The sequence below is a fragment of the Ursus americanus genome, chromosome 24 (genome assembly GCF_024610735.1).
Source record: "Ursus americanus isolate L20-20 chromosome 24, mUrsAme1.1.p, whole genome shotgun sequence".
Classification (NCBI taxonomy): domain Eukaryota; kingdom Metazoa; phylum Chordata; class Mammalia; order Carnivora; family Ursidae; genus Ursus; species Ursus americanus.
In genome coordinates this window covers 46,187,794-46,211,923 of record NC_142150.1, presented here as the reverse complement: position 1 = coordinate 46,211,923, position 24,130 = coordinate 46,187,794, and the positions used below count along the sequence as shown (strand labels likewise).

General features: G+C 61.5%; 1 protein-coding gene across 8 annotated transcripts in view; it reads left to right on the top strand.

Moving 5' to 3' along the window:
• Positions 1–3,047: 3,047 nt before the first annotated feature.
• LSP1 (lymphocyte specific protein 1) overlaps positions 3,048–24,130 on the top strand; it is a 39,314-nt gene continuing 18,231 nt past the window's right edge. For 6 of the 8 annotated variants that reach the window (XM_087855140.1, XM_087855136.1, XM_087855139.1 and 3 more), the window contains exon 1: positions 15,920–16,002. In XM_087855140.1, coding sequence (XP_087711266.1) covers positions 15,935–16,002 — 68 coding nt within the window. In that variant the 5' untranslated portion in view covers positions 15,920–15,934. Of the gene's footprint in view, positions 3,207–15,039; positions 15,581–15,919; positions 16,003–24,130 lie in introns of those variants that run through there. The other 2 variants (XM_045770709.2, XM_045770715.2) reach the window with 2 other exon arrangements.

Below are 24,130 nucleotides of genomic sequence, written 5' to 3'. Positions count from 1 at the left end.
CACAGAAGCCCCCCTGGAGCCCACTGGCCGCTGGCAGAGCTCGCTCCGGCCTGGCCGTGGATCACCTGCGGCTTCATCGACCCCTCACTGCGTCCCCAGACGTCACACCAGGCTTGGAGGGTTTGGAGGCGTGGGGACAGGCAAGACGAGGCCTCTGCCCTCTTCACGCCACCCTCTTGTGCTTTGAACGATGCCAAGGGGACAAGTGATGGAGTGTCTCTGTCTCGGGCAGACTCCCCAGAAGAGGGTGCGGGCGGTCCTGCCGTCTGGATGGATGCTGGTCCCCTGGGATGCTGCTCGCCACGTCCACGCCTGACGGTCCCGGCCGAGTGGAGACGAGGGACAGGGCAGCCTGTGAAGGGAGGTGCGGGACACACAGCGGCCAGAGCCAGATGGCCCGGGGCATTCTCGGCTTTCTTTTTTTAAAGCCTGGGGAGATCTGAGTGTGTGTCTGTGACAGGGCGCTGGCCGGGGAAGAGGGTGGAGGGCAGCAGGATGACCCGGGGGCCGGGCGGCTGCTGAGCAGGGGGCAGAGCAGACAGAGCTTGGGGCCGGAGCTGGAGCTCGGGATGCTGGGCCAGCTGGGATGCACTGACTTCCATGTCCTCTGAGAAGTGGTGCGGTGACAAGGAGGGAGGCCCAGGTGACCCTGGGGAGGTGGGGGGGGTGGTGGCAGCATCTGAGCCCCTCCCTTCCAGACGCCTCACTGGATGGCCAGGTGCACCCTGTGTCCCCCCAGGCCCCGCAGAGCGTCCTTGGGTTTTGTGGCCCCACCTGGCACCCCCGGAGAAAGGTCCTACCTCCTGCCCTTTGGGCCCAGCAGGTGTTGGGGAGGCAGGGGGTGGGCGGCTCTCACAGAGTCCCCCACCAGAGCAGCTTAGACAGCAGAAATGCATTGTCCCTCCCAGTCCCGGAGGCTGGAAGGCCCAGCTCCAGGGGTGGGCAGGGGGGTCCCTGCTGAGGCTGGGAGGGAGAGTCCGTTCTGGGTCCACCCCCCCTGCTGCTGGTGGTTTCCTGCCTTCTTTGAAGTTCCCTGGCTTGTAGACACCCCCGCCCCCGCTGGCCTCCGCCTCTGTGCGAGTCCGACTCAAGTTTCCCCTTTTCATAAGGATACAGTCACATCAGATGAGGGGCCTACCCTAATGACCTCACCTGCTAGGGCCCTGTCCCCAAATCGGGTCCTGTTCTGAGGTCCTGGGGGTCAGGGAGTCCCCCTAGGGATCTGGAGGGGACACAGTTTAACCCCCACCAGGAGGGATAGGGCTGCCGCTGGGCCTTTGGGGCTGGGGGTAGGCAGAGGGGGAGGGCAGCGCAGTCCAGAGGGCCCTGGGGTCTGGGGAACACAGGTGCCAGGTTCTGAGAGGAGATTAAACAGGTGGGCCAGGCAGGTCAGGCCAGGCCTGGGAGGCTGATCAAGGCAGAGCTGGCCTCGTGGGCCTGGGGGGAGGGGGGGCTGCACTTGGTTTCAAGCACCACTGTTTCCCTTTTGAGATTCTTAATAGTTTTTGACTCAGAGGCCCCGCATTTTCTCTTCGCCCCGGGCCCCTCGCGTCAGGGCACCGGCCCAGCCTTCAGGCAGCAAACAGCACAGTAGGGCTGCCGTGCGTCAGGGGCGCCCGGGCTCCATCTGCCCTCACCCATCCTGGCAAGACCCCTACAGTTAACAGCCGTGATGTTGGGCCCAACCTCACTGCAGGCCAGAGGAAGGGGCCCCAATGGTGGGTTGACCCAGGGTCACAGCCACTGACAAGGTGCTGGAGTGGCCTGTGCCTCTGGGGATGCTGGGGCCCAGCCCCCACTCGGATGGATGCCCAGCCCCCGAATCCTTGTCCGGAGTTGGACAGCGAGTGACCACAGGAAACCACAGAGGGGACAGGAGAAGCCTCAGGCTGAGGGGTCCCCGGGGACCCTGTGGGTTCCCAGTGCAGCCCTGGGCCTGGCCTTGCTCAGGCCCTGCCCCATAACCCCTAGTGCGGGACCCCTTCCTGCGTCACGGCGTTTAAGTGCGGGCTCGTGGCCTCCCCATCGGCTTGTCCCTCGGGTGGGCCCCACCTCTGGCTGAGCACTCTGGGGGCCCTGTCACCGACCTGCCTCTCTCGGCCTTGGGGTCCTCTATGGGTCCTCCCCAGCTGGGTTTCTCAGGCCCACGGCTGCCCAGGGTGTGGCAAGATGGCCGGGCACTCCCTCCTTCCCTCCTCGGGGCCCGGGGCTCAGCCTAGCTTGCCAGGGAAGCCGCGAATGCCTCCAGGCCAATTCTGGGTCTGGCCCCCACAGCTACCCTCCACCCCTCACTGATTTCTGAGTCCCTGGTCTGGCGACTCCCAGCAGCCAAGGACCATGAAAGGTGGATGTGGCCTCAGTCCATCCCCTTGTCCTGCCAGTGCCTCCCGGGGGAGCCCCTGAGCCCCCTGCCTCCAGAGCCTGGTGGCACTGACCAGGTGTGGTCAGCTCCAAACTCCCTGAGTATGGGGGTGAAGGGGCCGTGGGAAGGGCAGCACAGAGAGTGGGGAGCCCAGCAGTTCAGGAAAGTAAAGGAGGTGCAGGAAGATGTGGGGTGTGCAGCAGGGGGCATTTCCTGCAGGGCCCCAGCTGTCAGCCGCCTCAAGAGCTCAGGCCGGTCAGCGGGCCTCGGAGCAGGGCCTTGAGGCTCGAGGCCCGTGGCTCAGAGGACAGGCGCACCCGTGCTCCGCTCTGTGAGCAGCCAGGAGGGTTCCACCTAGAGAGGCCAGGATGCTTCACCTGGAGGCCCGGGGTGCTCCCGGAGGGCCAGCCAAGAACAAAGAGACTTCGAGGCCAGGACTGCGGGGGATTCACGAGGAGCATGGGGGGCTCCTGGGCAGGCGTGCGGACGCTGTCCCAGCCCCCACACCCACCGCCACCTTCCCAGGGCCCCTCTCTGTCACCCCTGCCCTTGCAACTTGCTTAACACTTCCTGATGGCTGGTTTTTTCTCTCCTCTTGCATCAACAGATTCAAAAACAACACCCCAACCCCAGCCCCAATATGTTTCAAACCTCAACCTGCAGCGGAAGGGGGAAGTGAAACCTGGCTGGGGGTGGGGGCTCTGGGGCCAGCCGTCTGAGGAAGCACCCAGAGCCACAGCACAGACGCACGGCCTGGAGCGGCCCAAGCCAGCCCGATGGCGGAGGCTCCCAGCCCCCCCAGCTCCGAGGAGCAGGAAGGGCTGCTGGCGGAAAAAGATGCCGGGTAAGGGCGTGTTCGAGCGCGCACGGGTCTCTGCACTTACACGGGGGTGGGGGGCGGCGGTGCTTAACCTGGGGGTGGACAGTGCCATGGGGGCCTTGGGGCAGCACCGGGCGGCAGGGCGCTTTCCTGGGACCCCGTCTCACCCCTCGGCGCGTGGACGCCTCGCTAGCTGGGCTTCGGGGGGCGAGGTGGACACCTGATGCAGGGACTCAGACGCGGCCCAGACAGCCTGGGAGTAGAGGGGCCTGGGACGGGCGGGCCAGAGCTTGGAGGGCAGGAGGTGGGGGTGGGGGTGGGGGTGGCGGCGGGGAGGGGCCTGGGCCAGCACTGACCTAGAGGGGCTGTGTGGCCTCAAGGCCTGTGCGTGAGGCCAGGCTGAGCCCCCACCCCCGGGCTGCCCCCCGGCCTCGCGGTGATGGAGGAGGCCGAGGATGCTGGCTGGTGCCCGTTCTGAGGTTGGAGATGGGACATGAGGGGGACATGTGTAAAAAGATCCCCCGCACCACCACAGCCAGAGCCGGGCAGAGAGCCCGCGGAGCTGCTGGGTGCCAGCCCGCGTGGGGAGAAAGGGGCAGGGCTGTCGGGGGCAGGCCTCCGGGCTGAGCCGGGCTGTGGGGACTGACGGGTCCAGGGCACAGACACCGGCAGAAACGAGAGTCAGGGCTTCGGGGATGCTGGGCCTTCCAGGGGCAGACCCATGTTCTGACAGGCCAGGGAGGGACAGCCATTGGGCACGGAGGCCCCTGGCGCAGGAGGAGGACCGTGGGTGGGGGCTGCTGCCCTGTCGAGTGGAAGGGAAGGAGCAGGTGCCCCAGGCCAGAGGGTGAGGCGGCGAGACACCCAGAGCCACAAGCACGGAGACCAGGGCGTCGCCAGGGCCACGGTCACCGGCCCCAGAGCAGCTGCTGGGTGGGGCTGGGCGAGGCCCCCAGACCCAGGCCTCAGCAGCCCCAGGGCCGACTTGCCAAGTGGATTCTGATGCCTGCTCTCCTCCTGGAGGCTGGCGGCTGGACACCTGATCCTGTGACAATGCCTTTATTCATAATGAGGGAGATGAGCAAAATGTCTGCCATGAGTGTGTGCGCACGTGTGCCTGCATGAGGGAGGGGGAGGTCGCCTTCTCCTTGCACCGTCCTACCGGGGGCCTTAGTTCGGGGGCTTCGGGGACCACAGCACTGGGCCAAGGTGGGAGGCTGAGCAGCGTCTGGAAAGAGCGGTCAGGGAGAAGGTGCACGTGCCAGGCTGGGGCTGTGGGGGCCACACTGCCCCTCGAAGGTCTCTAGGGGACCCTGTCGCCAGGGGTGGGGCAGTGTCCTTCCACCCTGAGGCGACCGGCAAACAGCTGTGTCCCGCTCAGAAATGGCTCCTCGCGTCAGCGCTGTCCCCATGTTCCTCCGGCCCCCGCATGACCATAGAAGGGCACAGCTCGAGCAGCCTGGCCGCAGCACCCCCGCCTCCCTCCTTGGCCCCATCCTTGGCCCCCCCTCCCAGCTGTCCCTCAGCAGAGGAAAGGGAGGACAGCCGGGACCGGACGAGGCCTGGGCGGGCAGGAGGCGGGGCCGCACCTGTGCCGCAGGAGCTCCGGCGGGAGAACGGGCTGGCCGCCCCCTGCCCCTAGAGACTGGGATCCCCCCCCAAGGTGGTGTCAGAATGAAACCGAGACCCAGCGTGAGGCAGGGTTCTCATTTCACAAGGTGACTAAGAGAACTGGGGATCTTCCTGTCCGGGGTGATGAGAAGTCCTGGCGCCCAGGCTAGGGATGTGTGGCCCGGGAAGCCCCCACACGGGAGCCCCCAGGAGGGCCAAGCCTGGGCAGGGTCTGCTGGGGCTGGGGCACTGCAGACAAGACCTGCCTCCAGGCCCCCCCCGCCCCCCACTGCCTGCACCAGGACACCATTCCTCCTGCCCGGCCAGGTCAGGCCGCACCCCTCCAACTGGGCAATAGACTGCCTCCTCAGATGCTCCAGGACGGGGCCACCCTCCTCTCAGACTGTCCCAGGATGGGGACACCCCCACTCAGATGCCCCAGGATGGGGCCACCCCCCTCGGATGCCCCAGGATGGACCCCCCACTCAGAACCTCACTGGGGCCCAGGACTGGGTTGATGCCAGTAGCAAGCCCAGGCAGGGCGTTGGCCCCTCCTCTGTCTCACCTGTAGTCCAGGTCAAGGTGCTCTCTCCTTGCTCTGGCTGCTCAGCTGTGGGGTCCCACGGAGCTGGCCAGCACCTCGGGGCTTTAGCGTGGCTCTGCGGGGCCTCCCTGGTGAGGCTGAGGTATGGCCATGTACCCCGCCCTGTGGGGAGTGAGAGACCCGGGACCCTGAGGAAGACAGGCCTGGGGCCTCCTTACAGGTGCCTGGAGAGAGGGCTTTCGGTTTGACAAGTCCAAATCCTGGAACCCCGACCCCTTGGAGGCCCTGTGTGCACCCCAAACTTCCCCAGGGCCATGCTGTACTGGGTCCTCCTGTGTCCACATGGCAGAAGAGCTGACCCCTCCCTGCAGACAGGCCTCACCCCTGCCACAGCCCAGCCCACTCCCCAGCTTGGCAAGGTGCCCTTTCCTGGTGGTTTCCAGGCCTTTGTCCACCACGCTCTTTCTCCACGAAGCCACTGGACCCCACGTGTGGAACCGTTCACCACGGGGCAGCAAACTCCATGCCTCTGGGCAGCCACAGCAGGCCTTCCCCGGTCACGCCGCCCTCACTTCCCCTCCAAGGTCTGGCACTCCCAGCACTTCCCAGTTCCAATAGGTGCCAGATCATTGCTGGCTTTGCGTGGTTCCTTCCTAGCGCTACCAGGCGGTCCGGCCCCCTCTCCGGCTTTGCAATGCTCGTCCGGCTCACCTCCATGACCACGGCCCCAGGTTCCTGACGTCTGCCATTGCCTGTGGTTGGGGCCAGCTGGGAGCCCTGGTCTTGCCAGGAGCCCTGGTTCTGTTCTGGGAACCCTGGTTCTGTCCTGGGAACGCTTCTGTTCTGGGAACCCTGGTTCTGTCCCAGGAGCCCTGGCTCTGTTCCGGGAACCCTGGTTCTCTCCTGGGAACCCTGGTTCTGTTCCGGGAACCCTGGTTCTGTTCTGGGAGCCCTGGTTCTGTCCCAGGAGCCCTGGTTGTGTCCTAGGAGCCCTGGTTCCGTCCTGGGAGCCCTGGTCCTGCCAGGAGCCCTGGTTCTGTTCTGGGAACCCTGGTTCTGTCCTGGGAACCCTGGTTCTGTTCTGGGAACCCTGGTTCTCTCCTGGGAACCCTGGTTCTCTCCTGGGAGTCCTGGTTCTGTCCTGGGAACCCTGGTCCTGCCTGGGAGCCCTATTCTGACCTCCCCACGCCCGAGGCTTGCTGCGCTGCCTGGACGACCCTGATGGGGGCAGCAATTGGGTGAACAGTTGTCTCCCTACCTCCTAGGCTTCTGACCCCCACTGCCCTTTGGGCAAGTCCCAGCTCCTGGTCCCAGGTGATTCTGGAGTGCTGCCTCCTTCACTTCTCCCTGCGCCGACCTAAGAGGAGGCAGAGGGCAGACACCACCTTCACGGCCACCCTGGGCAGAGCCCCTTTCCGGACTATCTGTCCCTGCAGGCTCTTTTGGCCTTTACCTCTGGGCTCCGGGGTCTTCAAGAGAGAGGCCACAGGTGCCCTCTGAGCTACAGGTGGCCGCAGCTGCGGGAAAGGGTTGAGCTGGCCTGGAGGCCAGGAATACCCTGGACTTCATCTTCCTGTCCAGCTCATGGAGCCAGGGTGGGAGGGGGCCTGTGGCATCGGAGGGTCAGGACCCCACAGGTCAGATCCCCTCATGTGGCCAGACACGCCGGTGGCCCTTCCACCCACTTGCCCTCCCAGGGAGGCTGGATACCCCTTGGTAGAGCCAAGATGCTTGGCTCTGGAGCAGCAGGCAGCGCCAAAGGCCACTAAGGAGGGCGGGTGGGACCATGATCTGCCTTGGTGGCAAGCTGAAGGGTGGGTGAATTGGGGGTGGCACCCTGGGGCTCCTTCCCCAGCCCTGACCAGGGTCCGGACCAGAGGATGGCAGTCAGAGCTAGGTCAGGTCAGGCCTAGGGACGCCCAGATGGGCCTCCTTTCCTCCTCCCTCCGGGACAGGGGTCTCAGGAGCCTGGAAGTTTCCTGGGGAGGGGGAGGCTGAGCTCAGCCCAGATGATGGATGCCTCCTCCTGTTGCGGGGTTGGCGGAGGTCACTGGCTTCCTCCTGCTTTCCATCTGGGCCCTGTCACATTCCTTCCCTAGGTGGGGGACAGGGAGAGGACACCATACCATACTTGGGGACATTGCAGGCCCCCAGCCCTGCTGATTCAGGAAGCCGGAAATCCTCCCCTGCATCCTGGCCCCCTCCCCTGGTCCCCCATCTGCCTTCTCATAAAAACAACCCTGGAGCCACATGGGGGCAGTGCCAAGAGGGTCTCAGGGAGCAGAATGGGGCAGCCCCAGATGGGGTGGCACTGCGGACCCCACCGGCCTAACCCTGCCTCAGTTTCCCTGGGAGGGTGTCAGAGCAGCAGGTGAGCCCTCGGTCAGAAGATGAAAGTTCCAGCGCCTTGGCCGAGAGCTTGGGCTCTGCTCTCCTGGGGTCTGAGTTCCCAGTGCCCGGGGGGGGGGGGGCGGGGGAGAACGGGCACAGGGTCCCAGAGGCATCTCCAGCACCTCTTTCTGGAACCAGTAAGCCTCGCCCCCTAAGGCCTTAGTTTCCCATGTGCCAACCTCCATAAAGCTCTTCAAACATTTCATGGCTAGTGAGGTACTTCACAGGGAGAAACCAAGGCTTAAAAGGACTGAGAGTGTTGTCAAGAGATATTGTCCGGAACCTGGAGGGACACCGGCTGGTCCTAGCCTGGAGGCATGGATGCTGCCTGACAGGGACCCTCTCTGGGGAGCCTGTGCCCCCTGCGGGCTCACGGTTGGGATGCTGGGGACCTGACAAGACCTCAGGGGACCCAGGGTGTCTGGGTTGCCCCTTGGAGGCGCTTGCTAACCCCGTGCAGCACTGCCGGATGGCTCTGCACCTGCAGGTTCCCGTCGGGGCGAGGGTGGTGCTTCCTGGGGCCCATCCAGAATAGGGCATAGCTAAGAATACATGACCAGAGACCTCCCCAAAGGCAAAAATGGGATGCGGCACTGTCAGAACAAGCTGATTCTTTCTAGAGGCATTTCTCCCAGGACCCAGCCTACCAAAGTCTTTCTAGGAGCTTCTAATACCTTCTTGGAGATTGGGGATCCAGGGCAACCAGCAAAGGGAGTTCTTAAACCTCTCCTAGTGGGTGGGAGTACACAGCCACAGGCCCCCAGCCCCTGCCCCTGCCCCACACCCACAAGGCTGGAGAGAGGGGCTGGGGGCCTGTATGGGGTATGGGGTGGCCAGGACATTAAGGAATTGAAGAAATCAGACCTCCTAACTCTGCTGGCCAGCACAGTCCTGTGGTGCCAGCCACAGGCAGATAAGGCAGGTGGGGAAGGCAAGAGGTGGGGAAGAAAGCCCCTTGCCCTTTCCTGGGGCCAGGCCAGTCCTGCCCAAATTCCATCTGCTAACTGCCTCTAGGCTGGGAAGTTGGGAGTTGGGGGGTGGGGAGAGACCACTATCTGGTCCTACCAGCTGGCAGGGAGGGGCTGTCTGGGAACCCAGAGCCCATCTATGATCCCCTACGGAGAGCCCACCTTCCCCGAGCAGGAGTGGGAGAGACTTGGGCCTTGGAGCCTGCAGCAGTGTGGATGTGCAGAAGGCAGCAGGGGTGTGGGGTGTGACAGTAGTGGGGGGTGGGAGGGGCAGGTTCTGCACCCATTCCCCCCCCCCCAGGAGCCTCAGCTTCCTCAGCTGCACACGGGCTGTGTGGGAGGATGGGGAAGGGTCACTGCCCTGCTCTGTGCCTGGCAGGAGGGATCTCAGATGCTGCTCCTTCACTGCTTCCCACAGGTGTCTGTACCCCTCCCTGAACGTAACTGGCTATTTTGATGGTTTTGCTTCTGAGGCAACCCAAAGCTATCTTCTTCTCCTCCTCCCCCAGCTACCTCCCCTCAAAAGAGAAATGGGACTCAGGACAGATGGATCTAGCCAGTTGATTCTGGAGGAACCTAGGAAGGAACCTTCAGTCTTCATCTTGGTCCCATCCCCAAACCAATCCCAGCTTCCTCACGACACCCACACACCCCACCTTGGCCCCTCTCCCTTCGCTGGGCTGACCCACATGAGACAGATAAGGGCTCAGGACATTTGGAGGCTGCCTTCTCTGTAAGTCAGAACATTTCTCTATCCAGGGTCACCCAGGAGCCATGGAGGTCACCCCTTTACCCCTTCTCCCCACCCTCACCTGGGACCCACTGCCTGTTGCACATTTCATTGGAATACCACTCTGTGAGTGCATGCGTGCATGCATGTGTGGGTGTATGTGTTGAGAATGTTTGAACAAGAGGACAGATTCCTACTTCTCCAGCCCCTATTTAGGTTCTGCTGTAATGCTCAGCCTACTGGGCCATGAGGGTCTTCTCTTTTATCTTCTTGAGCGACAAGCTTACAAACCATGAAGAAAGGAAAGACTAAAGACTTAAAAGGAAACTAAAAGACTTAATGAGGGAGAAAAGTATGAATGAAAGAAAAGTGAATGAAGAAATGTAGGAAACAGGAACAGCCAGATGGATGGATGATGGATGGATGATGGATGGATGGATGGATGAGTGGATGGATGAGTGATGGATGGAGAGATAGATAAATGGGTGGATGGGTAGATGGGTGGATGAATGGATAGATGGATGATGAATAGATGGATGGATGTGTGGATGGATGGGTAGAGATGGATGAATGGGTGGGTGGGCTGATGGGTGGATGAATGGATAGATTATTGATGGATGGGTAGGTGTGTGGATGGATGGATGTGTGGTTGGATGGATGGTTGGAAATATGGATGGATGATGGATGAATGGGTGGGTGTGTAGATGGATAGATGTGTGGATGGATGGGTGTGTGGATGGATGGTGGATGTATGGATGGATGAGTATGTATGTATGTATGGACTGGTGAATGGACACATGGAATGGAAGTATGGGCAGGTTGATGGGCTAATGAATGGAATGCTGACAGATAAATGATTGGATAGACTAATAGAAGGTTATCAAGACATATGGATAGATATGGATAATGGCTTGATTTTTAGATGGACAGATTGGGAAATATAGGAAGTGATAGATGAATGGAAAGATAGATAGTGCATGAATAGACATATGGTTGATGCTGGATAAACTATCAAAGATAGACTGATGAACCAAAGCACCTAAGTAAGGAAATTTGCACTCACTGTTTTCTTTCTAGAACACTTTTTCCCACCAATGTATGTAGCCATCTCTAATCTTTCTCAAGTCTCTTTTCAAATAAGGAAAAGATCATTCCTTCCTCGGAGGTTTTCTTTGACTATAATATATAAAATATCAATTTCCTCCAAGACTCCATATCCTCCCACCCTGAATTTTATTTTCTATAGCATTTACCACCGTTTGATATATTACAGTATATACTTACTGTTTATTTTTGTTGTTGTTGCTCCAGCTAAAATGTCAGCCTTGTGAGAACATGGGCTTTGTTAATGCCAAATCCCCAGTACCTAAAAAGTGGATACAGTAAGTGTTTAATAAGTTTGTGGGAAAATATATGGATAGATGAACAAATAGCTGAGGATAAATGGAGTTATGAATAAATCAATCGTTGGTTGGATGAGACATGGATGACTGGATGTACGGATGAAAAGAGTAGCCTTTATGGAATGTTTACCAGGTTGCAGCAACTATTTTAAGTTTTAACTCACTTGGATGGCTTAATGGGCAAAGTAATGGGCAAATACGTATATGGAGATATAAACATGTACTTACTTATGTACATATGCATGGCTTACTAGATGGGAATATGGGTGAACATATTGGACAGATATATACATGAATGGGTGTATAAATGAGATTGATCAATAGTAAAATGTTTGGAGAGATGAATGAAAGTAAGAACAGAAAATATTTGGAGAGATCAAAGGATGTATTAAAGAATGAACAGACAGCTCACCAGTTGGGTAGCTGGTCAAATAGATATTCAAACTGATGGTTGAGGATATACATAATAGTAATTAACATATATTGAGTGGCTATTACATTCCAAGTGGATGGATGGCTAGCTGAGTATTTCTTCTAAGTGTTTTATATGTATTATGACATTTAGATAAATGGTTGGATGGGTGGGTGTTGGGGGCAGAGGGATGAATGGAGGGATGGATGAGTGTGTGGATGGATAGATGAATGGATGCTTGCTCAATAAAGAAATGTAAAGAGAGATGAATAGACACAGATATATATATATATATATATATATATATATATATATATATATATATATATTGATAAATGCTTGAATGGATCAATGGAAGGATATATTGTGTTTATACGGATAATTGAATGGATAGATATCCTTAGAAGTTGATGGATTGATAATGATGCATGGAAAGACAGAAAACTATATAAAGACGATGGATGGATGAATGGATGGATGGATGGATGGGTGGATGGGTGGAAGGGTGGGTGGATGGATGGGTGAATGGATGGGTGGATGGATGGATAGATGGATGGATGGATGGATGATGGATGGGTGGGTGGATGGATGGGTGGGCGGATGGGTGGATGAATGGATAGATGGAGGATAGATGGATGATGGATGGATGGGTGGTTAATGGGTGGATGGATGGGTGAATATTTGGATGGGTGAATGGGTAGATGGATGGATGGTGGGTGGACAGATGGATGGATGAGTGGATAGATGGGTGGATAGATGGATGGGTGGATGGGTGAATGAGTGGAAGTTTGGATGTATGGGTGAATGGGTGGATGGGTGGATGTATAGATGGATGATCGAGGGATGATGGATGGATGGGTGGTTATTGGGTGGCTGGATGGATGGGTGAATGGGTGGATGGATGGATATGGATGGATGGATGGATGGATGGATGGATGGATGGATGGATGATGAATGGGTGAATGGATGGATAGATGGGCTGATGGGTGGGTGGAGGGATAGATGAATGGATGATAGATGGTTGATGGATGGATGGGTGGTTAATGGGTGGATGGATGGATGAATGGACGGATGTGGATGGATGATGGATAGGTCAAGGATAGATGATAGGTCAAGGATAGATGATGAATCATTGAATGAATGGATGGATGGATGGATGGTTGGATAGATGATAGATGGGTGATGGATGGATGGGTCATTGATGGGTGGGTGGATGGACGTGTGAATGGGTGGATGGGTGGATGTGGATGGATGGATGAATGGATGGTTCGATAGATGATGAATGGGTGAATGGATGGATGGATCAGTGGATAGATGGGTGGATGGATGGATGAATGGATGATGGTTGATGGATGGATGGGTGGTTAATGGGTGGATGGGTGGCTAATTGGTGGGTGGATGGATGGGTGGATGGATGATGGATGGATGGGTGGTTAATGGGTAGATAGATGGTTGGATGGATGGTGGGTGGACAGATGGATGGATGGATGGACAGGTGGATGAGAGATGGATGATGGATGGATGGGTGAGTGAATGGATGGATGGATGGATACATGGTGGATGTGTGAATGAGTGAATGGATGGATGGATGGATGATAGATGGATGATGGATGGATGGGTGATTAATGGGTGGATGGACGGGTAGGTAGGTGGATGGATGGGTAGATGGATGGATGAATGGGTGGATGATAGATGGAAAATGGATGGGTGGATGGATGGGTGATCAATGGTAGAATGGATGAATAACAGATGAGTGGTGGATGGTTGAATGGATAAATGCATGGACAAATAACAGTAGAGTTGATGTCAAATACTCTGCCCTATCGTTCCTATTAGGACATGCCCTAGTAACTATGGATGTTGGCCACTGCATTAAAGATCTATTCTTGCCACCTCCCATCCATCAGCATTTCTGATAGATAATCAAGTAATCATATTTTAAGTTCTTAGTGACAAAGAACTCCTGCCATTCCAAGGCAGCCTTCTCCCCATGGGAGTATTTTTCCTTCTTTTGAACCAAAATATGTCTTGGCACATTTCCTTCCTGGCTCTCTGTGACTGGGATTCCAGAACCAAGAGCAGAAGGCAAGGGGGAGATGTGTAGGTTGAGGTGGAAATGAGGCACAGGCTCACGTCCCCTGGGCAATCTGGATCAACCCGAGGACCAACCCTGCTCCCCTTTCCCTCCTTCATGTTCCTCTAGAATCTTGAGGCATCTGCAGCTCTGGCTGGATGCTGGGGATGGATGGTGGGCACAGCTGCTTCTGGGGCACACCCCACATTCTCTGGCTCCCCCGGCATTGTGGGAGGGGAGAGCTGTGAGCTCCCTTCCAGGGCTGGCCACAGGACCCAGCCTGGTGTTGGTGGTGGTGGGGGGGGGACAAATCAGAGCCAGACTTTATGACACCCGCGAGGTCTGCACCTGCCAGCCACCACCTGAGTCACCGCAGACCAGAACAATGGGCTGTGTGGCTGCCACTCTGACACACAGGGCCTTCACAGTAACTTGCTCACATGTGCACCCCTCGCCGGTCTGATCTTAGCCGCACCCTTGTGCAGACTCGCATCCCCCAGGTGCTCTCGGCCCTGGCCCCCTGGCCCAGCCCGAGGCCAGGCTAGCTGGAGAAGTGAGAGGGACTGTTCCTCGGCACTGCGAGAACGGAGGGCAGCAGGGGCAGGCAGGCAGTACACTGGCTCGTGGTTCTGGCTCTGCTGGCCCCAGCTCTGCAATCTCGGATACCAGTCTGAGCCTCGGTTTCCCCATGTGGGCCCTGGGTGCAGTGGCCGTGAGGCTTGGCGAGCCAGGCAAGCTGCTAGATGTGACCGCTGGGCACTGAGCTGGGCTCGGTGACGCCCCGCGGACATCAGTCCAGTACCCGCCTTGTCCGGTCACTCGCCCGCGAGCGTTCTCAAGTGAGTCACGGCGACTAAGCCCAACCAGAGGAACAGTGGGCTGGGCTGCACCTCCCCAGGCCTTGGCCAGAGCACGGGGGGCAGGGGGCCCGCCGGCCAGGGCACCGCGCTGACCTTGTGCCCACCGGCCACCCTGGGAGCGTGCTCTCTGCTACCAAGCGGGGCGGGCCGTGTTTGTCTCTGCCTCGGGGTCTCCCTGCTCTGACCTTCCAGGGCATGCGGTGGGTGCTGGGGAGGGCAGTAGCCTCCCCATTTGGGGAGCAGAGAGGATTCCCCCTCGAGGTGATAAGTGGAGCAGAGAGCTGGGCATAAACAAGGGGAAAACTGGAGAACCAGGAGGGAGGGGAGGGAGGGAGGGGGAGGGAGGGAGGGGAGAGAGGGAGAAGAGGAAGGGAGGGGAGAGGAAGGGAGGGGGAGGGAGGGGGAGGGAGGGGAACAGAGATAGGGGCAGAGAGAGACACAGAGGGAGAGGAGAGGAGACAGGGTCTGAGTGTGGGAGCAGGGAGGGCTGGGGGCTGGCGGGGAAGGAGCAGAGGGCCCAGGCCGGGAGGGGGCAGGGCAGGGGAGAGGGGCAGGGCAGGGGGGCTTGACCCAAGAGATGAGCACAAGAGGAGGGCCAGAGGGTTGGCCAGGCCAGGCCCAGGGCGAGGGGAGAGGCACGGAGGGATGGAGAGGCAGTTGGGGGGGCTGGTTGCCCCACGAGTGGTGAGGATGAGCTGGAGGAGAGCAGAGTGTGGCTGGAGTGGCCGCCAAGGTGGCCGAGGGGAGACCATGCCCATCCCAGGCCGCTGAGGTCCTGCTGAGCCCCAGGGCTGCTGGGCTGGAGGGTTTTCTCTCTGACATTTTTACTAGTCTCGGAAGGAGGGGGAGGGGGAGGAGGCCGAGGGGGGAGAAGGGGGCTGGGGGGAACAAAAGGGAAGCAGCTGCTTAACGTCCTGAAGGAGAGACCCACAGAGTCCGTGAGGCCGCACAGACGGGGACAGACAGACGGGCACCCAGATGCCTGGGGGCAGCTAGCGGGGAGCTGGTCCAGGAGACCCCCAGGGCCAGAGGGCCCAGGGCGGACAGACACAGGCCACAGACAAGGAGACAGGGCGAGCAGACGGGGACGGGGTGTCAGGGCCAGAGAGCCCAGACGGCCAGCCAGACAGCGAGACAGCTCGGATTGAGGGACAGGGACAAGGGAGGGAAGGAGGGGACGGGAGAAAGAAAGGAGAGAGGAGGGGGGCGAGGGATCCAAGTGGCAGGAGGAGGAGCGGGGGAGGGCAGCAGACAGAGGCCAGCGGCCTTTGAAGAAGGAGCAGCAGCGTCCCCAGGGCTGGGGTCAGGCCAGGTCGCCGGCCCGCGGGGCGGCCGCCAACAGCATGAGCAGCTCGTCCCTCCTGAGGAGGACTTCCAGCAAACGGGGCCTGGACAAGCTGGTGAGGTAGGTGCCCCCCGGCCCAGGCTGGGGCAGGGTGGGCATGGCTGGGCAGCTGGGCTAGGAGCCCGGGCACCCAGGGTGGGGTGAGGGCTGCGCACGTGCACCGGGTGTGTGCACATGGCTGCTTCCTCCTCTCGGCCGCGGCTGTGCGGGCTCTTCCTCACCTGCACGCCCGCTTGGCCTTGGCAGGACCGCGCTCTTTCCAGACACCTTCCCCCAGCCCTGGGGCCTCTGGCCCGGCCTGCTGCTCCCAGTGCGAAAAGGGTATCCTCGGTGCGCTTCCAAGGCCTCGCCTGTGCTCCTGCTGGCCCCTGGGGACCACCCTGTCACCCTTGCTTTACAGATGATGAAGCTGGAATGTGCGACCACACTCACCAACCCCCCCTAGCGCACCAGCCCTGCGTGGGAGGTGCCACAGGGCCTTGGTGAGTGCCTGGGCCTCAGTTTCCTCCTTTGTAAAGTAGTGGCACGGTGTCACCGACCTCAAAGAGGAGGAGAGAGAGAGCAGAACCAAAGGGCCGGAGGTGGACCCAGAGCCAGCACTCCATACCGCGGGCTGCTCGTCACTTTACTCTGAGCCGCCTGCAATGCCCTTCCTCCTCCTCTACCCTTCCAGGCATCTAAGGATATGCTGAAATGCTGCCTCCTCCATGCAGCCTGCTTTGGCTTCTCCTTCGGTGGTGTGGAGTGTGCTGGGCAGACCGCAAACTCCTGGAGGGAGGGACAGGCATCTCAGCGCCCTAGCTCCACCCGCGCCTTGACTCTAGGAGAGAGGAGACGTGGTGTATAGGTTGGGCCCTCAGACACTGACTGATGGCTCTCTCCCGTCCCACCCAGATATGGCCCAGGGGCCACCGCTCAGGGTCAGGACCAGCAACGGGGTTTGAGGGGGTCCCTGCTGGCCGTGGCCCCCCGCAGCCCCTCCCCGTGCACTCATAAGGTAGACCCCGTTCCTGGGCGTCACACCAGCTCTTTCCTGGCTCTGCCAGGCCTGCTTGGTGCTGCTGACCAGGGCATCCCTGGGCAGCACTCCTCCTCCCTGCTCAGCCGGGATGTGTCTCCCTCCAGAAAGCTCTGTGGCTCGAGCACTAACGGATGCCCAGAGTCAATCCCTGAGGCTCACCCGCGCTGCTTAACAAATGGGGAAACTGAGGCCCAAGAGGGCAATCATACGCTCCCCTGGAGAATGACAGGAAGGGTCCCAGGTGGGCTGGACTCACATCCCTCATCACAGGAGGACCCAGGTCAGAAACATCGGTCAACAGTGGCCTTGACTCTGCTCTCCAAGCCCGCATTAGGCCGCTGCCCTGGGTGAGCAGAGGGCACAGCGGAGGCTCCGACTGGGCATCGAACCTGCCCCTCCAGCTCCCGCTGAGCTGAGGGTGGGGGGCAGGCCGGGAGCGAGCCCCGAGCCCCTGGGGGACCTGCAGAGGCCAGTGGGCCAGGGACAGGAGGACGCGTCCCTTTGACCTCCACCGCTGTCCTGCCGCGGGGGGCTGGGTGGGGAGCAGGGAGAGTCTGTCCAAGAGAACAGCACCAGGGGGTCCGTATCCAGCTTCAGCAAGCAAATTGCACGGCTCACATGGAGACGCTCGCAGGTGTGTGGCCGGCACAGGCCCCAGAGCCAGCCGTGGGCCAGGCGCCCCGCACCCGCCCATGGACTCTAGGGGCCCGGCAGCTGGTGGCATTCCCGCCACCCTCACCGACACTAGCACCTGTCTCACCTCTCACAGGCTTCCCTTTCTGAAGCCCAGGCAGACGGCCCCTTGTCCCTGTTGGAGAGACAGAGAACCAGGCTCAGAGAAGCTAGTGACTTGCCCTGGGTCACCCTGGGAGGGGGGAGCCTGGCAGCTGCAGCCACCGCATCACCCTCATCCTTCGCCAGGGACGCCTGGGTGCGGGGTGGGGCCCTCTCTGTGACAAGCTCGGTGGAGGCATGCAGGAAGCCAGCAGGGCTGGGTGTGAAGTGAATCCAGTTTAAGTAGATTAAAAATGGGCCCAGGAGGGGGGACTTGTCCCCGTGCCCACCCATACCCGTGTCTCAGCTCGGCTCCGTCCCCATGGCCGCCATGAGGGTCCTCGCCAGCGGTCACGGCCTGGGAGGCTTCAGGTGGCATTACTGGCCACGCGGACTCCTGCTGTCATGCCCCCAGGCCAGGCTCAGTCCCTCCCCAGGTGGTTGTCTCCATTGTCCCTGGTGACCTAAAGCTGGGCCGGGCAACCCTGGGCCAGGCCAGTGCCAGGGGTGAGCGGGGCACAGCACCCCATTCCACAGGCCCCCTGGGTTCTCCCTGCCTGCCTGGTCTCATGGTCTCTGGGGGCCTGGCTTTGTGAAGCGGGGGCTCGGCTGGCACAGAACAAAGGCCCTGGCTGGGTCACCCTGCTGGTGTCTCTCCTGGCATTCGGGCTCCCGATCCCGCCGGGGAGGCTCTGGGAGCTGGCGGAGCCCTGAGGCAAGCTCCTCTCCCCCTGCGCTGGGCACACGTCCACCATAGGCATGCCGGCAAGCTTCGTGCCCGGCTTCCCACCCTGGGCAGCCAGGTCTGCGAGGCCTCCGGGGACCCCGGTGTGGCCAGCAGGGCCAGGGATGGGCCGGCCCAAGGAGGCAGGGGGGAAGCCAGGCCTCTAAACCAGTGTCCAAAGGGGTGTGGCCACCTCGGGCCCACCCAGGGCCCAGATGGGAGGGGGCTGGCCCTGGCCCTGGCACAGCCTGGCTGTCTGGTGGGTGGTGCTGCCCTGGGAGCAGGCGGCCTGCCGGCCAGAGCTGCCCCAGGAGCCCAGCGAGCTGGCACGGCGGGGGTGCAAGAACTGAGTGGCCCAGCTCCCTGGGCAGGGCGTCAGGGCCGGAGCCCAGAACACCGAGGTTCAGGCCCGGGTCCCATCCCGTGAACTAGAGCAGGACAGAGAGGCGAGCAAGCAGCAGCTCGGGTGCACTGGGCACCTGGGGGCTCGCCCCCCACGCCCCTGCCGGAGCCTCGAGAGGGCACACCGCGGCCCCTGGGCCCTGAGGGGTGGCTAGAGTGGGCAGGGCTCCCAGGAACACCTCGTTGAGCTCGGAGTGGCTCAGCACAGGTTGGTGGCCCAGGGCCAACTCACACAGGTGTCCAGGGGCAGGTGGGAGCTGGGGGTGGGGGAAGCCCTCGGAGGCCCCTAGGGGTAGTGAGAGTGTGGGATCAGACTGCTGGCTGCCCCGGAAAGCGAGAACATGGCTAGGAGAGGTGCTGGGAAGGGAGAGGTCCCGAGGTGGGCTTGAGGTGAGGCCGGGGTCCAGGGGTCGTGTGCCCAGTGGGCTGTGAGGCTCTCCCAAAATGTGTCCTACCAGGTATGGGGGGAGGCAGAGATGAAAAGAGAGAAAGGAAGTGAGTGAAAGTGAAGGAGGATAACGAGGAGGGGGCAAGGTGCGGGAGGTCTCCATGAAGACAGAAAGAGGGCATGCAGGGATGGAGAAGGGGTGGGGACGGGGACAGGGACAGGATTGGGACAGGATGGGGTCAGGAAAAGGATGGGGACAGGGCAGGGACAGGATAGGATGGAATGGGGATAGAGCAGGGGCAGGACAGGGACAGGTCAGGATGGGGTGGGGATGGGACCAGGATGGGGACAGGGAAAGGACAGGACAGGATAGGATGGGGATAGGACAGAGACAGGATGGGGACAGGGCAGGATGGGATGGGGATAGGACAGGGACAGGATAGGGACAGGACAGGATGGGGACAAGGGCAGGATGGAGACAGGACAGGGCAGGATGGGATGGGGATAGGACAGAGATGAGGACAGGGACAGGATGGAGACAGGGCAGGATGCCATTGGGATGGGACAGGGATGGGGACAGGGAAGGGACAGGGACAGGATGGGGACAGGGCAGGAACAGGACAGGATGGGATTGGGGTAGGACAGGGACAGTGATGGGGACAAAATGGGTATAGGATAGATAGGGTGGGTATAGGATAGGGACAGGACAAGACAGGAGGGGACAGGACAGGGATAAGACAGGAATAGGACAGGACAGGGATGGGAATTGGACAGAAACAGGACAAGACAGGGATGGGGACTGGGCAGGGACAGAACAAGATGGGATGGGTCAGGGACAGGATAGGACAGATGGACAGTACAGGATAGGGACGGCGACTGGACAGAGACAGGATGGGGACAGGGACAAGGATAGAACGGGGATAGGACAGGGCCAGGACAGGGATAGGGACTGGACAGAGATGACACAAGACAGGACAGGATGGGGACAGGAGGGGGACAGGGACAAGAATAGGATGGGGATGGAATGAGACAAGAAACAGGACAGGGATGGGATGAAGGCAGGGACAAGATGGGACAGAGACAGGACAGGATGGGACAAGGGAATGGGATGGGACAGGATGGTGGCCAAGAGGAGGGAGAGGTCGAGTGAAAACAACAAAGAGAAGGGATGGATGCGACAGGGCACGGGGATGCTCCAGAGTGATTGGGTGCCACGGAGGCTCCTTAGTCCCTCCCACGCTGTCCCTCCCACGCTGTCCCCTCCCACGCTGTCCATCCCATGTTATCCCCTCCCACACTGTCCATCCCATGTTGTCCCCTCCCACGCTGTCCCCTCCCACGCTGTCCATCCCACACTGTGTGTTCCATGCTGTCCCCTCCCATGTGTTTCCTCCCACATGTCCCCTCCCATGCTGTCCATCCCACACTGTCAATCCTATGCTGTGCCCTCCCACACCATCCTCTCCCACGCTGTCCACCCACACCGCCTGTCCTACGCTGTTCCCAGCAGCGGAGGGAAGGAGGCCCCGAGGGCCAGGTGGTGTGGGTGCTGAGTGTGGGAGGTGAGGCGGCCCCGTCTATGGCCCACCCCTGGCTCACCAGGGAGGTGGGAGGAGGCTGCAGAGGACTGGCAAGAAAGGAGGGAGGGAAGGCCAGTGAGGCCAAGAGAGGGCAGAGAGGAGGAGAGAAACCCCCATAGGGAAGAAGGATGGGTAAGGGGACTGAGGATGGGATGCCTATGTCTAGACTGGGGTGCCCTCATGCGGCCCAGGCTCTCCCGCCCCTGACCCTCCTGCTGTCCTGCACTGGCCTGCAGGAGCTGTGGGGCGGGACCCCCGGCATGCCTTCCGTGGGGGCTGGAGGGAGGCCCAGGTCGGACGCCTCACCGCTAAGTTCAGCTTCCTCTCCCGTAACAGGGTGACGAGCCACATGCTGGCTGTGGAGGGGTCACTTAGTCCCCAGCTCCCCGCAGCGCCCTTGGGGACAGAGACTGGGGCAGGTCCCACCCGACCCCAGCTGGCAGACCATCCCAAGGCTGGCCCAGCGAACCCATTTGTGTGCGTAAGGACGCTGAGGCTCAGGGAGATTCGAGGCCTGGCGGGCGGGCAGCGGGAGTCTGCAGAATTAGAGGACGCACGGCCAGGGCGTGGCATGGCCCCACCTCCTTCTCTTCTGCCAAGCCCCCTGCGCACCCCTGGGGTCTGCACAGAGGGGCTGGGGATCGAGGAGCACCTCAGAGAGGGGCCGGCGGGGGGCAAGCAGGGCACCCAGGGCTCCGGCGGCAGAGACAGGGTGGCGGCGTGAGGCAGAGGGTCAAGATGCTCCATGCACGTGGGGGCCTGGGACTGTCCAGGAGGGCGGAGCTGGGAGCCGCACACAGGGGTTGGACGCCAGGCTGCGGCTCCCGGCCACGTGGGCAGCCAGGTTTGGAGACCCCGAGATCGGCCCAAGGAGGAGAGCTGTGCGCAGGACCCCTGGGCTGTGGGGAAAACCTCCCCTCCCCCCACCTCTGGGCAGGACGAGAGGGGAGATGGATGGCAGAGGCTGCAGCCGGTGCCAGCCGCCAGTCGCCAGTCGCGTGTCACGGAATGTGCCGAAGCCCGGCCCCGTGAGCGTGGCGAGAGCCTGCCAGGCAGCCCCAGCCCGACTTGGGAGTGACGGGTTCCCCTGGAGGGCCGTCCGGAGCCAAGAGGAGCCTGGGCCTGGCCCGGAGGTGAGGCGGGGCTGCCAGGCAGCCGGGGCACCCCGTGGTCAGTCCCTCCTGCCGTCCCGGAGGTGGGCCCGAGGGCTGCGCAGGCGTGGCTGTGGGCGGGGTGGCTGGGCAGTCTCCTGGGTGGAGGCGACACTTGGCCCAGACCCCTGCAGCACTGTGGTCAGGGACTCAGAGACGGGATCGCACAGTGAGCACGGCGAGCAGGGCAGAGGAGGGAACACAGCAAGCTCAGGGCTGGGGCAGGTCACAGACAGGCGAACCTGGAGAGGGTGGGGACTTGACCTCTAACCCCAGGCCCAGAAGTGCCCGGGCAAGGAGGCTTACCAGGGAGCACATCACAGGAGGTAGGTCTCCCAGAAACAGGGAGGGGATGGGCCCTCCAGCAGGACTTCAAACTTGGTTCTGGATCCCACTCTGGGGCAGAAGTGGACGGTCCCCGACCCAGCCTCTGTGCACCAGGGGAGGCCTGGGAGAGAGGGGCCTTAGGGCCCAAAGCTCTTCATGCGCCCACGGGTCGGGGCTCTGTGGATCCAGGCTGTAAAGGGGACGCCTGAACAGGCAAAGCCCCACTAGGAAGGTTTTGAGGGCACAGACGCCCTCTCCCTCAGGCTGGAGCCGTCTGCCAGCAAGGGGGCTCCTGGACAGCAGGGACTTGCTGCATGGCACTCTCTCCGTCGGGCCTCTTGAGCAGACGATGAGGGTCCGCCCGTCCGGCCTGGACGCCCTCGGGGCCAGTGGTGTGATGGGCAGGCCTGGGCTGGGGTTGCCCTGACCGACCTTCGGAGGCCGGTCCCCCCAGAGCCTTCGTGGGTCCGGGAAGCCAGGACGCCACAGGTCTGGGGCGACGGTTGTGGCAGGAACTGGGGGCCGGGCACTGCACAGGGGCTACCAAGGGAGGGACCCATCCGGCCCGAAGCCCTACGGCATGGGCAGCTCACATCCACGTGGACGGCGGGCGGGCCACGCCAGAGACCAGCAGAGCAGCTCAGCGGGGCGTGGGGCAGGTTTGGAACGCAGGATTCCCCAGGGACTGACGCCCTCCACACCACTCTCTCCCTGAGGGGCGCGTGCGTGAGATGTGCCGGGACCATGGGTCACCCAGGAGGGAACGATGGGGGAGAGAGGACAGTGCCCCATCCTCTCTGACGGGCGTCTGCCCACCACGTCTCGGGTCCTTCCAGGCTGGGTACGAGCACAGGCGCCCCTCCCCTGAGGGACTTCCTGCAGGCTCCCTCCTACCCCCCAGCTTTGAATAGGGGCCCTCTCCTGGGGTCCCTGAGCCTCACCTCAAGGACAGCACGGGCTTTCCTGGCAGCCCCTGAGGTCCCTAAGTTCAGGACCTCGCTGTGGGCCCCTAGCTCCAGGCTGGCCGGCTAGCCGGCTGGAGCGGAGGGGAGGAGCCTGGGCCTGAGGGGAGGGTGGAGTTAGGGGACAGGCCAGCCCCGCCTGTGAGCAGAGGGCTGGGACACACACCTGGGCCCGCCAGGAGGTCGTGGAGCAGGTAGCAGATGTGGGGGTGTCGTCGAGGGGGATGGGGAGCGGGAGCCCAGCTCAGGGAGGGAGGCTGGGGACAGTGGCAGCTGTGGCTGTGGTCTCCTGCCTCCCCCTTCCCAGGGGGAGACCTCCCTACCTCCCTCTTCAGCTGTAAACTGGGGGGACTGAATGGGGTGAGAACCAGGTGGCATTTTGACCAGTGGGGGGGCCATCTCGGGCTGAGCAGGGCCTGGTGCCAGTGCCCCTGAGCGGTCCCTGGCGACCTGAGGCCGGAGGCAGGGGCTACCCTCGCCAGTCTGCCCCTGGGGCCGGCCAGCAAAGAGGGGCAGAAGGGGGACTCCTTGGCTTTGGGGGCTGTGTGGGGCAGCTAGGGGGTTCTCCCCAACAAGAGGGGCCCGAGGGCTGCCGCACTGTGAAGACGAGGTGGGCTGGACAAAGAGGCTGGGCGAGGGCCCTACAGAGATGACACTGTGGTGAAGGAGGTGCTGGCCGCAGCTGCGGGGGACCGCGGCTGGGGGGGGGCAGCCCGGGCAGCAGGTGGTCCTGGCTGGGGGCTCAGGGCTCACGTGCATGGAAAGGTGCCAGTAGACAGGCTGCTTTGGCCTTTCCCACCCAAGTCAGGGCTCAGAGGGTCCAGAGCCCCTGCCCAGGCCACGCGGCCTGTTCCCCTGCCGGGGGCTGGGAAGGAGCTAGAGTCGTGGGTGGGCCACTCTAGCATGGCCTGGCCTGGGGCACGCGGCTCCTAGAACACAAGGCAGGACTGGCCTCTGTCCAGCCAGCCGTGGGCTCCCCGAGGCTGCAGCTGCGCCCCATCTCCCCCAGCCCCAGCCCGGGGGTGCTGGCCCCTTGGGGCCTCACCCCCCCACATACACCTCAGGGCCGCCTATGCCCCCAGCCTGTGCCTTTTGGGGAGCCAGCCTCTCTTTGGTAGTGGGGAAGCCAGCTTTGCAGGCAGATGTCCCCTCCTCTGGGGAGGCTTCTCAGATGAGACCGGCCCACCAGGGCCAGGAGGGAGGGGGTGTAGGGTGCAGGCCAGGCCTGCCCCGTGGTGCTTCAGCTTCCTCTTGGGGGCCCGGGTCAGCCAAGAGCACCAG